General features: G+C 30.3%; 1 protein-coding gene across 1 annotated transcript; it reads right to left on the minus strand.

Annotated features, from left to right (window-relative positions):
* Positions 1 to 4158: 4158 nt before the first annotated feature.
* Positions 4159 to 14488, minus strand: LOC110633569 (DEAD-box ATP-dependent RNA helicase 16). The gene is made up of 15 exons (XM_021782219.2): positions 14165 to 14488; positions 13885 to 14043; positions 13721 to 13810; positions 13495 to 13623; positions 13129 to 13229; positions 12662 to 12776; positions 11005 to 11136; positions 10341 to 10406; positions 9835 to 10011; positions 6584 to 6679; positions 5976 to 6113; positions 5297 to 5379; positions 4991 to 5028; positions 4691 to 4905; positions 4159 to 4472 (listed from the first exon to the last, which is right to left on the minus strand). The coding sequence occupies exons 1-15, from the start codon at positions 14366 to 14368 to the stop codon at positions 4398 to 4400; spliced, it is 1818 nt and encodes a 605-aa protein (XP_021637911.2). The 5' UTR covers positions 14369 to 14488; the 3' UTR covers positions 4159 to 4397.
* Between the last annotated feature and the right edge of the window lie 890 nt (positions 14489 to 15378).

Consider the following 15378-nt stretch of genomic DNA (forward strand, 5'->3'; position numbering starts at 1 on the left):
TTAAAAAAAATAAAATATAGATAATTTTTCCTTTCTAATATTTAAATAAAAGGAAAAAAAAATAATTTTAAAATTTCTCAATATTTTCCGTCATTAATTTTTTTTTTTAATCTTAAGATTGCCAAAAAGTTACTGAATTGGATTCTTAGGTTATCTTTTACGTTTTGTATTTTCATTTTTCCTAATTAGAGATATTAGGGATCAATTATAGTATACCAAAATAATTAACTAATTATTATTTCTCATAAAAAAAATATAAAAATTGAGCAAATAATGATATTTCATCATAATAATTCTTTAAATTTTTTATTTTTTGTAAATAAATATCTCTTATAATTTAAAATTTTACATACAATTATAATTTATAAATAATTATATTTATATGATTCAATTAGATTTTATTATATGGTGCAATTTTAATTTTTTATGATAATCAAAATTATAATTACATGTAATTTATAAATAATTAAATTTATATAACAATTAATTTTAATTTCAATTGCATTGAAATTCCATGAACAAATTTATATCACACACTTCATTAATTTTATTTTTAATTGGAAATAATTATGCTACTTAAATTTTATTTTATTAATAAAATAGAACTTTTTTATTCAAATTTTATAATAAAATTTAATACATGTATATATTATGTCTGAAATATAATAAATATATTTTTTATTAATATTTCCCTTATGTACTGTATTCTAAACTTTTTTTAAGAATAATTATATTAAAATATATATTTTTTATTTTAAATGAATTTCATTTATTTTTCTATTTATAGTCTCATTAAATATTTTGTGAGTGTATTAAAATAACTAAAATATTTTTCATAATTTATATCCAAATTGGTATTGTTGGCATTCTAAAAATTTTAATGTGGTTGGACCATTTTCTTATAAAACTATATAAATAAAAATTATAAAATTGTGTATTTTATTAATTTAAAATTATAGTAAAATTATTTTAATTTTTTAAATTTTAAATATATTTTATTACGTGCATATATATTTTATTCATTTATAAATTAACATAAAATAAGTTTATAATACATTACTAAATAATTTAACACGAATTTTCTTAAAATATTTATTTAATGTCAAATATATAATTATTTAAATATAAAATTTAGATAAAATATATTTTTTTTTTTTTCTGATGCTAAGGAGGGAAGGACTCGAAAGGAACAAGCTCACCGGACCCAGCAAGGATGAGGCCAAGCTCTATCCTGCTGCAGTGTCCCTACAGATTCGAGGCCAAAACATCGAACACGGCAACAGCAATATCATGATACACAAGGAAGCCAGACTCTCAGCCACTTGATTAGCTTCAAGGTAGCGATGCATCAAGGTCACTTGCCAAGCACGAGGTAGAAAACTCTGACACTGACAAATCAGATTAGCAAACCGAAGATGGGAGGAACCAACACCAGTCACCAAAGCTAAAGAAGCTTGAGAATCCATTTCCACTTGTATCTTGCAAAAGAAAATTTATAAGATCCTCCCAGTTCCCTAGCTTTTAATACATCATATATTCACAAGAATCAATTATCCCATGTTCACAAAAATTAATTATCCCACAAATTATGAGATGTAAATCTATCTTATTGTAAAAGAAAGAGCATGTGCTACTGGAATATCTAATAAAATATCCTTGCAAAATTCACTCTCGGCTTGAGGCCACGAACCAAAGCTTGTAATTCAGCTTGCATTGGGTTACAAATGTATAATCTAACCACAAGGCCTCTTTTCCATAAGTCCAAGTGATCCCGAGTCACAACTCCACCACCACTACGGTCCGGATTACCCTTACTAGCGCCATCAATGTTAAACTTAACCCATCTCAGCTCCGGCATCTTCCAAACTACTGAACAAACTGATTTAAGAGGGGAAAGAGCCCCCCCTCCGCACATGTCCCAAGCCGGAGCATTAAAGCTAACCTGGCTGCGAAGCAGCCTTAGCTTCCCTTCGAATGGCACAGTAGAACCGTTAAAAACAAATTCATTAGGCCACTTCCAAACCAATCAAAGGGAAATACACAGCAACTGTAAAGGATCGGCATCCCCCAAACCACCATGTTCCAACCCATCAGTTTTCAAGAACCAATCGTTCTCATGAAAAGAGAGAGAGAGAGAATCACAGGTCCAAATTCTCTCCCAAAACAACTGATCAGAAGGACCACCCATAAGAACATGGAGCACAGATTCCTCTGAGGCCCCACAACAAGCACAACCCGGATCTGTAGCGAACCTCCAAATTCGTCAAAAAAATCGTTTCGTTAACAAAAATAAAACTGCAAAGATATAATTATTTCAAACTGAAAGTAAAATTAAAGATATGGAAAAATTATTATTAAGTCCTTGTATTTTAATGAAATTAATTATTTAATCTCTATATTTTAAAAAATATATTATTTAATTTTTATATTTTATTTTCGTTAAACTATTTAGTTCCTCTCTCAAATTTTTTATTATTTATGCTATTTAAATAACTATTTAGTTCCTTTATTTTAATAAAATTAATTAGTTAATCCTTATATTTTCAAAAATACTACTATTCAGTCCATCTATTTTAGTGAAATTAATTAGTTGGTCAATGCATTTTAGAAAATATAACATTTTGAAAAAAATATTATTAGATAAAAATAAAAATTTTATTACATGAATATTAAATTTGAATTTATATATTTTTTTAATTTTCAATTTGTTGGACATTTTTTTTATATTTTTACTAATAAAAAATAATTTTCCTTTATTACTTATAAATTTAAATAAACTGATTAATTTTTTTTTATAGATAATTTATATCATTTTTATTAATAGATGAAAATAAAGAGCGAATGAGCGTAGAAGAGAAGCAACATGGAGAAATAGAAATAAGGAAAGATAAGAGAGAAATAAGATAAAAATGATTAGAGTAGTTTAGATATAAAAAATAATTATATAACTAAATAATTAATAGAGTTAAATTACAGAACTAACTATTGTATTTTTTTTAAATATAAAGACTAATTAATTAGTTTTACTAAATTAGGACTAAATAATAATTTAACTAGTATTGACTAACGAAAAAATTAACAGAATGATTAAACAGTTTAAAAAAAATAAAATATAAAAATTAAATAATATATTTTTTAAAATATAAATATTAAATAATTAATTTTATTAAAATATAAAAATTAAATAATAATTTACTCTAAATAAATTTTTATTCATTGGGTAACAAATTTAGTTAAATTCAAATGGAGGGACTATTAAGACTAAATTATTTTTTTATCATAAAAATAAAATAATAATAATTATAATAAACTATAATTTTTACCAAATTGTAAATTATCTTCTTTTTTTTTTTTTTTTCTATCTATGATTTTTTTTTTTATCCCAGTAGTAAGACTGTAGAAATAGGCACCTAGGCGGCTAGGCCCCCCAGGGGGTAAGGCTTTTAGAGAAGACAGGGCTGATGGCAGTACCATTTTGGCCGATATGAATTGTCACTTAGCGCGTTTGGCATTAGATTGCAGAATTCAAATTATTTTTTAATAAAAATATTATTTTAAATATTATTAAAAAAATAATTAAAAAATTTTATTTTATTATTTTTATAATTAAAATTTATTAAATTTAATTTTAAATTATTTTTTAATACCCTATTAAGTACGTTTAAAAAATTTTCTAACAAGAATTCTAATACCAAATAAGTCCTTAGTAGTCACGAGTTAAAGAGCAGTAGGCATATGAATTGTCACTTAGCACGTTTGGCATTAGTTTGCAGAATTCAAATTATTTTTAATAAAAATATTATTTTTAATAAAAATATTATTTTAAATATTATTAAAAAAATAATTAAATAAATTTATTTTATTATTTTATATTTTTCTAATTAAAATTTATTAAATTTAATTTTAAATTATTTTTTAATACCTATTAACTACGTTTAAAAAATTTTCTAACAAGAATTCTAATACCAAATAAATCCTTAGTAGTCACGAGTTAAAGAGCAGTAGGCAACAAATTGTAGCAAATGAGTTAATTAACATGTTACGTATTGGATGAGTCACGTCATCCACCATCCGATAAACCCCATCGCATTTAGCAAGACTTGCAACAAAAACTTTCCAATGAAATCCCAAGCCTTTACCATAGGATATCATCAAATCTTAGAAAATACAATTTATACTTTAAATAGAAGGCATTTGAAGTGGTATCCATACAATTTTCATCTGCAGAAAGGCCTCCGAAGGAGCATGCCATAATCAACTAGATAGCCACAACTCCGGATGAAATACGATCAAATTGCTTTTTTTTTCTCAATTTAATGCATCTAAATTATATATAAAGTGGATATTCTAAAGTAACAAATAACTCATGCAAAATTGCAAGGGCCAAAAAAATTAAATCAGACGGCTCTTCTCCTTTTGTGTTTATGAGTATTGTCACTATCCCTCTGACCTTTGAGAGCTCTCCTTGGTGCCTGAAACCAAATTGAAGTTAAATGAATCAGCACCTGTCCGACTCTATTGAATGCGGGCTCTTGGAAATTAATGTGGGAGGCAGATTAACTAATAACTATCCAATAGTCTGCCAACAAGACTCGGTGTACCTATAACACCCATACATCTAAAGGGAGCCCTCTTAGGTTCTTGGAATCGGTTAAAATTCAAAGATCAGAGTATGAATATTCTTTAATACCTCAACAGAGAAAGACTTTAGTGGGTCTCTACTTCGCTTAAATTTGCTCCTGGATCCCTGACGGCGAGCGGAGTTATTGTTTCCCATTGCAGCTCTAGCAAGTTTGACCATTTTGCTCGCTTCCTTAGTTGTTGGGTCCAGCAGGTAGTCAGGCACATCACGTAGGTGAGGAGCAGGGGGCTTCTTGCTCAGAACCTTGTCATGTTTCAATAGATCTGCTCCAATAAAAGTTCACAACCCAACAATTAGACTGCATCCAACCAGAGAAATCAGAGATCATATTTCAACAAATCGCATTACCTAAGTCCCTTGGATTAGCTTTAAAATGAGCCTTCAACCTAAACAAACAAAAAGCAGATCAACATAACACAATATTAAAAAAAAAAAAAAATAGTAGTGAACACGAGATGGAAATACTAGGTAATAATACTAGAACCAATGTTTCTCCACAACAAGAAGGCATGTCAGTGCAAAACAGAGACTAGATGCCAAATAAGCACTCGAGTTAGAATAAGTTCCCTGATATCAATTTCTCATAACACTGCAAGAGAGGCAGCTAAAATAATCCCAGACACATGAATAAAAATAAACCCCACAAATACTCACTTCTCAGAATTGAGTATTTCATTCCTCAAATCCTGAGCTCGTGCTTCCCTGACAGCAACCTTTGTCACACTCTTTGCAGTATCCTGCAAAATAAACCCACTCATTAATGATATTTCTGGATTCTATGATTTCTGCTTCTACCAGAAGCAATATGTTCCTCAATTTGCTTGCCATATAAGAAAATATTATCCCAAACTTGGATAAGAAAAATAAGAAGAGAACTGGATAGATGGTGGATAGATAGAACACCAGTATACCAAAAATAATATAAAGTAAAACAAAACTGACAAGACTAGTCCCAGAAAAGCAATTATCATGACCAAGAAGATTTAATATGTACATATGTACTATCAATCAATTAAACAAATTTATATCATCAAGTAATAAAAATAGAAGGCACGGATCTTTCTATTCCTGTGCTTTAGACAGAGAAGAAAGCATGAGAAGTTGCCTACAAGAATAAGCAACTCAACTTGCAGTTCTACATACATTAATCACCACAGGAGAGAGAAAGAAAAAAAAAAAAAAAAAAAAAAAAAAAAAAAAACCCTTCTCCAACATATGTTCTTCATCTACGTAAACAATATTATCAAAGAATCATTGATCACAATTACTTCTCATCCACAAGGAAAAATGAAATAGGAAGTTTGTAATTGAATGAAGGATTCAAAACAATCACCTCAGCTCTATATCGTAAAGACTCCACTGCATTCTTAGTGAGTAAAGGAAAAGGAGCAATTAAGTTTGAATCCTTGCTCTCATCATCCCCTAAAAAGGATTTTATATCTTCAAGAATTGCCATCTCATCTGTAGAAACCTACCATAAGATAAAAGTATTAGAATGGAAAAATTTTGGAAAATCCTGTACCATAAACTTCAAACAAAAAAAAAAAAAAAAGGAAAATTGAATGTATCATCATCTACAGTTCGTTCTGAATAGATTTTGATTCATATTCTCTAAATAAAGCAACACACACACAGAACAAAATCCCTAGTGCATCCAAAACAAGATAAGATCTAAATTGCAAGCAATTCAATTATTGCAATCAGCCAAATGTATGAGAAAACACCGTAACTAATGGAAGTTGACCTCAACCTCCTCCAGGAGGTTGAAAGAATGTAACTACATTATGATTTATGAATCAGAAACAGGTACACGTGATTGGGTAATATGAATATTTTATACAAGTTTTATACATATCAAGATGCATGAATAGACTTAAAAGTAAGTTCTGCTAGGACTTCTCCCCATATTCAACAGGTCTTAATTTTGCCCAAGAAACTTACTAGAGAGACAGAAGCACCAGTGCTATATCCTCTTCCAGTACGGCCAATTCGGTGTACATATCCCGCAGCACTCAGAGGCATATCATAATTTATAACCTGTACAATATAGGGAGATACAATAATGACAATAAGAAAAATATAAGAAAGGCACTACTTGAACTTGTAAAACAGCACAAAGCAAAAAGAGGAAAGTAGCTAGTTGGAGAGAACATTTCAAGTCAATAATCTACTTTTAAAGAGAATTCAGTTCACTATTTATTAGGAGACTTAAGGTTTCTCTGAGACCAAGAGAGGTTATGGGAAGAGGGAGAGCTACCCTCCATTATGTAACTCATCTGATGCAGGGGTATAAACGAACCAAGCTATTCGTGAGCTACTCAAAGCTCAGCTCGATGAAAGCTCATCTCGGTTCAGTTCGTCTTTTAAACGAGCCGAGCTCAAGCCTAGCAGTATTTGGTTCAAGCTCGAATTTGAGCTCGGCCCATTTACAAGATCGCGAGTCAGCTCGTTGAATAAGCTCGTAAATAAGGTCATGAGCTAGCTCGTTTACAAAAACATTTATATTAATAATTACATTTCATACTGTTATAAATATATTTATTTTATTTATAATTGTTCTAAAAATAATATATTATTTAAAATTATAATAAAATCAATATATAAAATATAGTTATTTGTATTTTAATTTTTTAATAAAGATTAAGCTAATTTATATATAAAAATAAAATTAAAATGTGCTCTCAATATAAAATAATATATTATTAAATATTATATTATTATATAAAATTATGATATAATCAAAATAAAGTGTATTTATAAAATATATTATTTAATATAAATTTAATTTTTACAAAAAATCAAGTTAATTTTTATATGAGAAATAAATTTAGAAAATTAGGCTATATAGCTTGGTGGTAGTTACATGATTTAAAAATATGAACCATCTCTCTGTCACTCTTTTCTTCTCTCTCTAAATTTTGAAATTTTAAAAGTTTAAACTTCAAGTTTGACGCTAATTATCTAACTATTATTATTTCTCGCTCTCTCTCTCTATAATCTCCCTTTATTTCTTTCTATTAAAACTAACTAATCTATTCATCTCTTATTATTACTTTATATTATCCCTCACTCAGTCTCTACCTTTATAAATACTCTCTCAACCTCATCTAACCAATTTAGCACGAAAACATTAACCAATACTCTCTTTCTCTTTATTGGAATGTATATTATATAATACACTTATATATATATATATATATATATATATATATATATATATATAAGTGTATTATATAATATACATTCCAATTTTCAATTATATAGTCCTTAAAAACTAATTAAACTATACTGAAATAAATTATACAATGTGTTAAGTGTGTACTAACTATAAATACTACAAGTGATATTTAAAAATTAATCATGTAGTATGCACACACATGCACATGCATACACATACTTTTATATTATTGTAATATAATAATAAAGTTTAAATCAAATAAAAGGATTTAATCATAGAATGATATATTATAAGTGTTTGGAGTGTTATACATATAATTGAAGGTTTTATTTAGCATTTGAGTCAATATGAGTTATTATTTAATAATAATAATAATAATAATAATAATAATAATGAAAGTTTAAAAGTATTTTAAATAATTTACATATTTATATTATATAGTAAATTTTTAAATTAAATTTTATTAGAAAAGAATAAGAATAAGAATAGAACTCAAGAATTTGTTGACTCGTACTTCAACAAAGAAACTAAAAGAATATAAAAAGGAAAGAAACCAAGAAAATATAAAAGAGCAAAAAAAAAAACAATAAACAAAAATAATGGAAATGAAAAAAAAGTGTAAAAAAAAGCAAAAAAAAAAAAAATCAACAAAGATGGGATTCAATCCCTAGGAAGTAAACAGGTTACTTCATCTTCTACCATTGAACCACAGCTAATTTTCAGAGGGAACTAATTACGCTTAAATTATATATACTCAACTCAACTCAACTCAACTAAGCCTTTATCCCAAAAATTTGGGGTCGGCTATATGGATTCGCTTTTTCCACTCTGAACGATTTTGGGTTAAATCCTCAGAAATGTGTAATACTTCTAAGTCATGCTGTACTACTCTCCTCCAAGTCAATTTAGGTCTACCCCTTTTTTTCTTTCTATCCTCTAGCCTAATGTGTTCTACTTGTCTAACTGGAGCCTCCGTATGTCTACGCTTCACATGACCAAACCACCTCAATCTCCCTTCTCTCAACTTATCTTCAATTGGCACCATTCCTACCTTTTCTCTAATACTTTCATTACGGACTTTATCTAGTCTAGTATGACCACTCATCCACCTTAACATTCTCATCTCTGCAACTCTTATCTTAGATGCATACGACTCTTTCAGTGCCCAACACTCACTACCATATAGCATAGCCGGTCGTATGGCTGTACGGCTTAAATTATATATAATCATTTCAAATGCTGAAGTGCATATCCCCTGTCCCACATTGGAAGTTTTGGCAAAGTAGAAGGGATTGGCTTCATTATAAAAGGAGAACCCCTCTTTGAGTTTTAATATGATTTAAAACTTGAAATTAGTCTTAATGAGATTTTAATTAAATTAAAATTTTATTCAAGTCTTTATAATGACTTTTTAAATACTTACATTTTTTTTATTTAAAATTGGGCTTGTTTATAATTATGAACGAGCTGCGCTCGAGCTTGACCCGTTTATCATTTAAACGAGCCAAGCGTGAGCCGAGATCAAATAGAGCTCGATTTTAATAAAATTTAAACAAGCCGAGCTCAAGTCTTAATATAAAAACTCGAATCAAGCTCAAGCTTGAAACATATTCTTGCGAGCCGAGCCTAAACAAGCCAAAGCTCAGCTCAGCTCAACTTGGCTCGGCTGGAATACACCCCTAATCTGATGGGAAAGAAAAAATAGTAAACTGCATTAAATTTCTCAAAAGTTGACTTAACCTTGGGTTTTTTGAAGCTTAGGAGTCTATATTCTACAGCATTTAGATAATTGCTAAGCTGGTAATATACAGCCATTGCCAACAAAAATTACAAGTAATGCAACCAACACAATGAAAAAATATAGTCAAAACATTTGAATCTACACAATAAGATCAGCATAGACACATCATTTTCTTATATGCATCCAAATCCACTTCAAACTACAGCATAACATCCTATAGAAGTGGCAGCAATGAATCCTCACCAAAAAGCCAAATCAGAAATAGTAGCTTACCGTGTGTACATTTTTAAAGTCAATGCCCCTTACGACTCCAAATTCAGAGTCCAATCTTTGCTTAGCATGTCTTTTAGATTTTCTTGACTCAGCAAGACTCCCACCAGCTTGTTCCTTCTCTTTTGTTTCATTGTCATCAGTTGCTATTAAATAATCAAAAAGCCCCGCATTGAATCCCTGGAGATAAGACACTTTTGAAATGTCACTGAACAAAGTCATAAATAAAACTCATCAAGATGGAAGATATTAAAGCCAACATTCAACTAAAATAGCATCCAACTATCTAATTATCACAATATCCTTTTTCTTAATAAATAAAAACTTTCAAGCAATGCAATCATATAAACACCCCCCCTCTCCCCCCTCCCCCCCCCAAAACAAAAAACTCCCCCAAAATAAATAAAGCAATCATTTTAGCATATTATCAAGAAATAGAAAAAAAACCTTAAATAACTGTCTTTAACCAGCCAAATTCTAAAGTTTCTGAAATTTGGAACTCAACATACCTCAAGTATGTGAAGACGAGAATTCTGTGGCAACTCAGCATTTAGAACAGCAGATTTTATTCCAAACTGTCAAAAGATAAACAAGACTATCAAAAATGAGATGCAAAATAAATAAATAAACAAAGAGCACAATTGTGACACGGTTAGAGTACTGAAGCATGTTAGCATGATTACAATTACAGATCAACTTGAAGAACATCAGTGAACATAAAATGCTAAAACAGAAATTCTCTAGCATACACAGATACCGCTTAGAATACACACAACATTAATTGATATGCAGTTTAGGAAATGGTTTCCAGATCAATTTAACAGTTTGTCCACCTTAACAACCACTATTAACAGAAAAACCAACCATAACTGAAAGTAGCTTGAAGCATCCACTTAATGAGCAACTTCTAAAATCAGTTGGTACAGATCTAATAGGATATAGAAGCATTTATACAGCTTCTAGAAGACTAGGTAGAACTAGTGTGGGAAGTATCATAGATCCAGCCCTTTGTCTAAACACAATCCAATGCCTCATGTCATAGATTCAGCTATTTGCTTATACAATGTTCAACATCTTGATAGGAAACAACTTCCTAACTCTTAAGCAACAGAAAGAGTAAAAGCCAAGTATTTTGGATAATTTCATTGATGCTTTGTAAAGTAGCCAGAACACCTTTTCCAAAAACAGTTTCAGCCTGAAACTCATGTCAATGGAATTAGTAAATATCAGAACTTTTTTCTGAACCAGCTCCAGCTTCAAAAGGGCAAGAATGTGGAGTAACTTGTCCTGATTACTGCATGAAATCTGAAACATAATACGAAACAAAGGCATAATGATCATTAGAAATACAACAAATTTGTACAACCACCAGGTTAACAGTTCTAGATGAAACATGAAGTTGCACAATTACACATAGAACCTGAACAACCCAAAACGTGCACTTGCACTTCCTTAGAGTCCATTTTTATCCATTAATTAGCTTTTGAAAAAATTTAGCAAGCCTCAATACAATGACCATGGTGATGAGAGGCAAATTTTGATTAGGTCCTACTAGACCGAAAACATCTTTTGGTCCTTGAGCTTTGCACAAAAAGTCACTTGGCATCATCACCTTTAGTTGCATCCCATTTGATACCTGAGCTTTATAAAAGTGAAACTATTAAACTCCTTAACTTTATAAAAGTGTAACTATTAAACCTCTGAACTTTATAAAAGTGTAATGAAAAGTCAAAATGCGTGCAAATCATGTGCATGCATTCACTAATCGCAGGGGGTTAAACTTATATAAAATTCAGGTGTTAAATGAGATGCAACTAAAGGTGGGAGTGCCAACTACCAAGTAACTATTCATGTAAAGATCAGGGGTCAAAAGATGCTTTTAACTGATCTTACTAAAGTGCTTTGTAGAGGGCCAGAATTTGTTAAATTGGGGATTATTTTTGGAATTTTAAACTAATACAGAATGCGTAAATCATTTATGATTTTGAAAATTGAATGGATAATAAAATTATATACCTAAGTTACCATATACTAGTTCAACCTTAACTATAAAATAATGATGACAGGACATATTAAACAGCATAAAAATAGATCCTATTGAAAATTATGCAGCAGTCCCACACAAGAAAATTCCCACTCTTAGGATCAGAAACTAGGTGATGGAGAAGAGCAATTTAGCAACATGTAGAATGTAAAACCAGAAAAATTTAAGGTCAAAATATTTCATGTCATAGCAATGGAACAGTAGTTTGTACTCTACTTTGGATCATGGAGATAAGGCAGCATTACATCAATTTCTTGGCTTCTTTTTTATTATCTTTAAGCTGTTAAGTTGGCCAAAAGGTGTTTCCCTCACAATGAGGTCAACACAGCTGTGACTAGAACCAGGCAAAATTGTATTCAATATTCACTCACAAGTCACAACTCTTAGACAAGTAGAGCACATTGAGTTAGAGGATAGAAAGAAAAGAAGTGGTAGACCTAAACTAACTTGAAGGAAAGTAGTACAACATGACCTAGAAGCATTACACATTTTCGAGGATTTAACCCAAAATCGTTTAGAGTGAAGAAGAGAATCCATATAGCCGACCCCAATAAATTTTTGGAATAAAGGCTTAGTTGAGTTGAGTTGAGTATTCACTCACAACTCTTGTCATCATGTCCAACAGAAGCCAATTTTTATCCAATAGATGTTTTTGTTAAATACAAGTTAAGACCAATTTTACATAGCAAACACTTTAGGCAAAATCAATTTCCATCAGTACAGCAAAATTAACTGAAAAGAAGAAATTGATACTCCAAGTCCAAACAATACCACAGAAACCCTTACCCAAAACTGCTGAACATTTTTGGGGATAGCTTCATCCTTTACACCTTCCACTTCTGGCAAAGTCAAAATGTATGGATTATGTAGAATGAGCTTCTTCAGTTTATCAACATCAGCGCTGCCAAATATCAGATGCCAAGATGTAGCATACATTAGCATGCATGAAGTTTCTCAATCCCATGGATAGGGCTAATGAAATGCACATAGAATTTTTTAAATGGTGCAAATAGTGAAAATCCCCAGTGAAGGGGGATTTTTTTATAATAACAAATTAATTATGAAACAAGATTAGCATAAACAGGGCATTGGAGATCAGTGGAACTGAGAAGAGAATTTTCAATCAATTACTCATTACTCTGATGCTAGATGTGAGCTCATGAAAACCAACCCCCATGAGGTGTAACGAATAGGTATTACATAACTACCAACTCCAAAAAAACATGAGGTATAGAGCCACATAGACAAAGCACCTTGATGTAGCTGACATAAGAAGGCATTGACAACGTCTAGGGACAAAAGCTGTAAGAGCTTTTAGATCATCTTCATAGCCAAATGACAATAAAAGATCTGCCTGGAAATAAAAATAATATCAATGATCTCTGAACATCAGATGACAACTATGTTTAAGAAATTGAATGCTAGAGAAATATTAACAAGGAAAAAGGTGATCATTATATGCTAAAATAAAATTGCCATATCTCTTTGAGAATAACATTGCAAATATTATGTTTTCAACAACACTTATATCCGCTCCATCTATACACTATCCTATACCAAATGAAATCTAGTTGAGATGGACATGGATCTAATTACAATAAGCATGCAAAGGCTCTCACCTCGTCAAGAACAAGAATTTCAAGTGAATCATTTATAGATGATGATTGAAGTGCACCAGCTGACAAGCACTTAGCTACACAAGCAGGAGTTGTTACAATAACATCAGGAGGTCCAGCCAATGCAGTACGCTGCAAGTAATTATAACAATCAGTTATAAGTCAGCGAATAAATTCGCATCACTTACAATCACAAAGCAAAATTCAACAAGGAGCAGGTAGAACCAACCAAATCAGAAACACCCATTTTGGTCGTCAACTGTACAGCTTTCAACTGAACTTTACACGAATCAATAAGGGATGAGACCTCTTTATGAACCTATAGATACAAGATAAAAACTTGATTTGAAAAAAATACAGTAAAAGCGAAAAAGAGCATGACTAAATTCTTACCTGCTGACACAATTCCCCACTTGGGACGAGAATGAATGCAGATGGGGCAAGCTTTCTACTGGAACCAGAACTTGCGAACAACTTTTGAAGCAGAGGAAGCAAGTAAGCCAATGTCTTCCCTGAGCCTGTCTTTGCTCTGGCAACCACATCCTTCCCTTCCTTTAAGCATCAAAATTACAAGTTCACAAAAATTAACCCCAAAAGAAAAAAAAATCTAATTGATTTCCTCGAATATTGATAATCCAAACAGAGAAAAAGCGAAAGAGAAAGAGAAACTCACGAGTATTAGAGGAATAGCGACTCGCTGGATTGGGGTTGGCTTTGTAACACTAATTTCCTTCTTGTTTAAAGCTCGAATTAAACGAGGGTCAAGCCCAAGCTGTTCAAAGGTCTGCTCTTCTTCTTCTTCCTCAGATTCCTCTTTTATTTCTTCTTTCTGTTTGGCCTCTTGTGCTGGTTTGTCTTCAGTTTTAGCCATTGACATCTCTAACGAGAGACAGACAAAGATGCTATGGCTCAAAATGTAGGGTTTTGAAAAGGGTTTTGAGGTTACAGATAGATTTGGAATGTGAAACAGTGAAGAAGAGCGAAAATGGGTCGGGTTGCAACTTCCAACAAAACCGTAAATTTTGCTAACAAAAAAACCGGCCCATGTTTTGCAAATAGACTGGACTTCAGAAGAACCAAATTAAATTTTTTAAAAATATATACATGTTTATTAAAATTTTTAAATTTATATTTTATTTTTATTTTTTTATTTGATCAATTTATATCTATGGACTTTTATTGTCTTTTACATTTAGTCAATTTTTTTTACAAAAAAGTTAGGCACGTGATTGACACCTGACATTAAATTTGATGCGACTATAAAAAAAGTTTATTTACTGCCTCGTTAAGTTTAAGTGCATATTTCACATTGTATTTATAAGTTAAAATTATTTTTTTTACATAAAAATATTATTTTAGATACAATTAAAAAAATTATTTGAAAAAAATTATTTTATTATTTTAATCTTTTTATAATTAAAATTTATTAAAATTAATTTTAAATTTATTTTTTAATAATTTATGACTAGTATATTTTAAAAAAATAATTTTTTTTAATAATAATTTTAACAATAATGCTAAATAGGCCCTAAAAAGAGTTGAAATGTTTTCAATTTTTCTGCTATTATTTTAAGCTTTGTGAAGAATCCCAATTAGCTTGTAATTATGTCTAAACTTTTAAAACATTTTATCCTCTTGGAAAAAATGTTCTAACCTTTCTCCAACCAACTTTCAAAAAATTTTCTGTTACTTTTCATCATCCTTTATAACTTCTCATCATTGCAAACCTAAAACGCTTCTCATAAGCTTTGTTAGATAGATTATCATAAGTTTTTTTTTTTTAATGAAAATCATGGTCTTTTGAGCCATGAGGCTAACATTGTCACAAACAAAAATTCAAAATTATAGAGGACCAAATCCCTATCTTGTCACTTCTCTCATATCATG

This window comes from Hevea brasiliensis, chromosome 10, assembly GCF_030052815.1.
Source record: "Hevea brasiliensis isolate MT/VB/25A 57/8 chromosome 10, ASM3005281v1, whole genome shotgun sequence".
Classification (NCBI taxonomy): domain Eukaryota; kingdom Viridiplantae; phylum Streptophyta; class Magnoliopsida; order Malpighiales; family Euphorbiaceae; genus Hevea; species Hevea brasiliensis.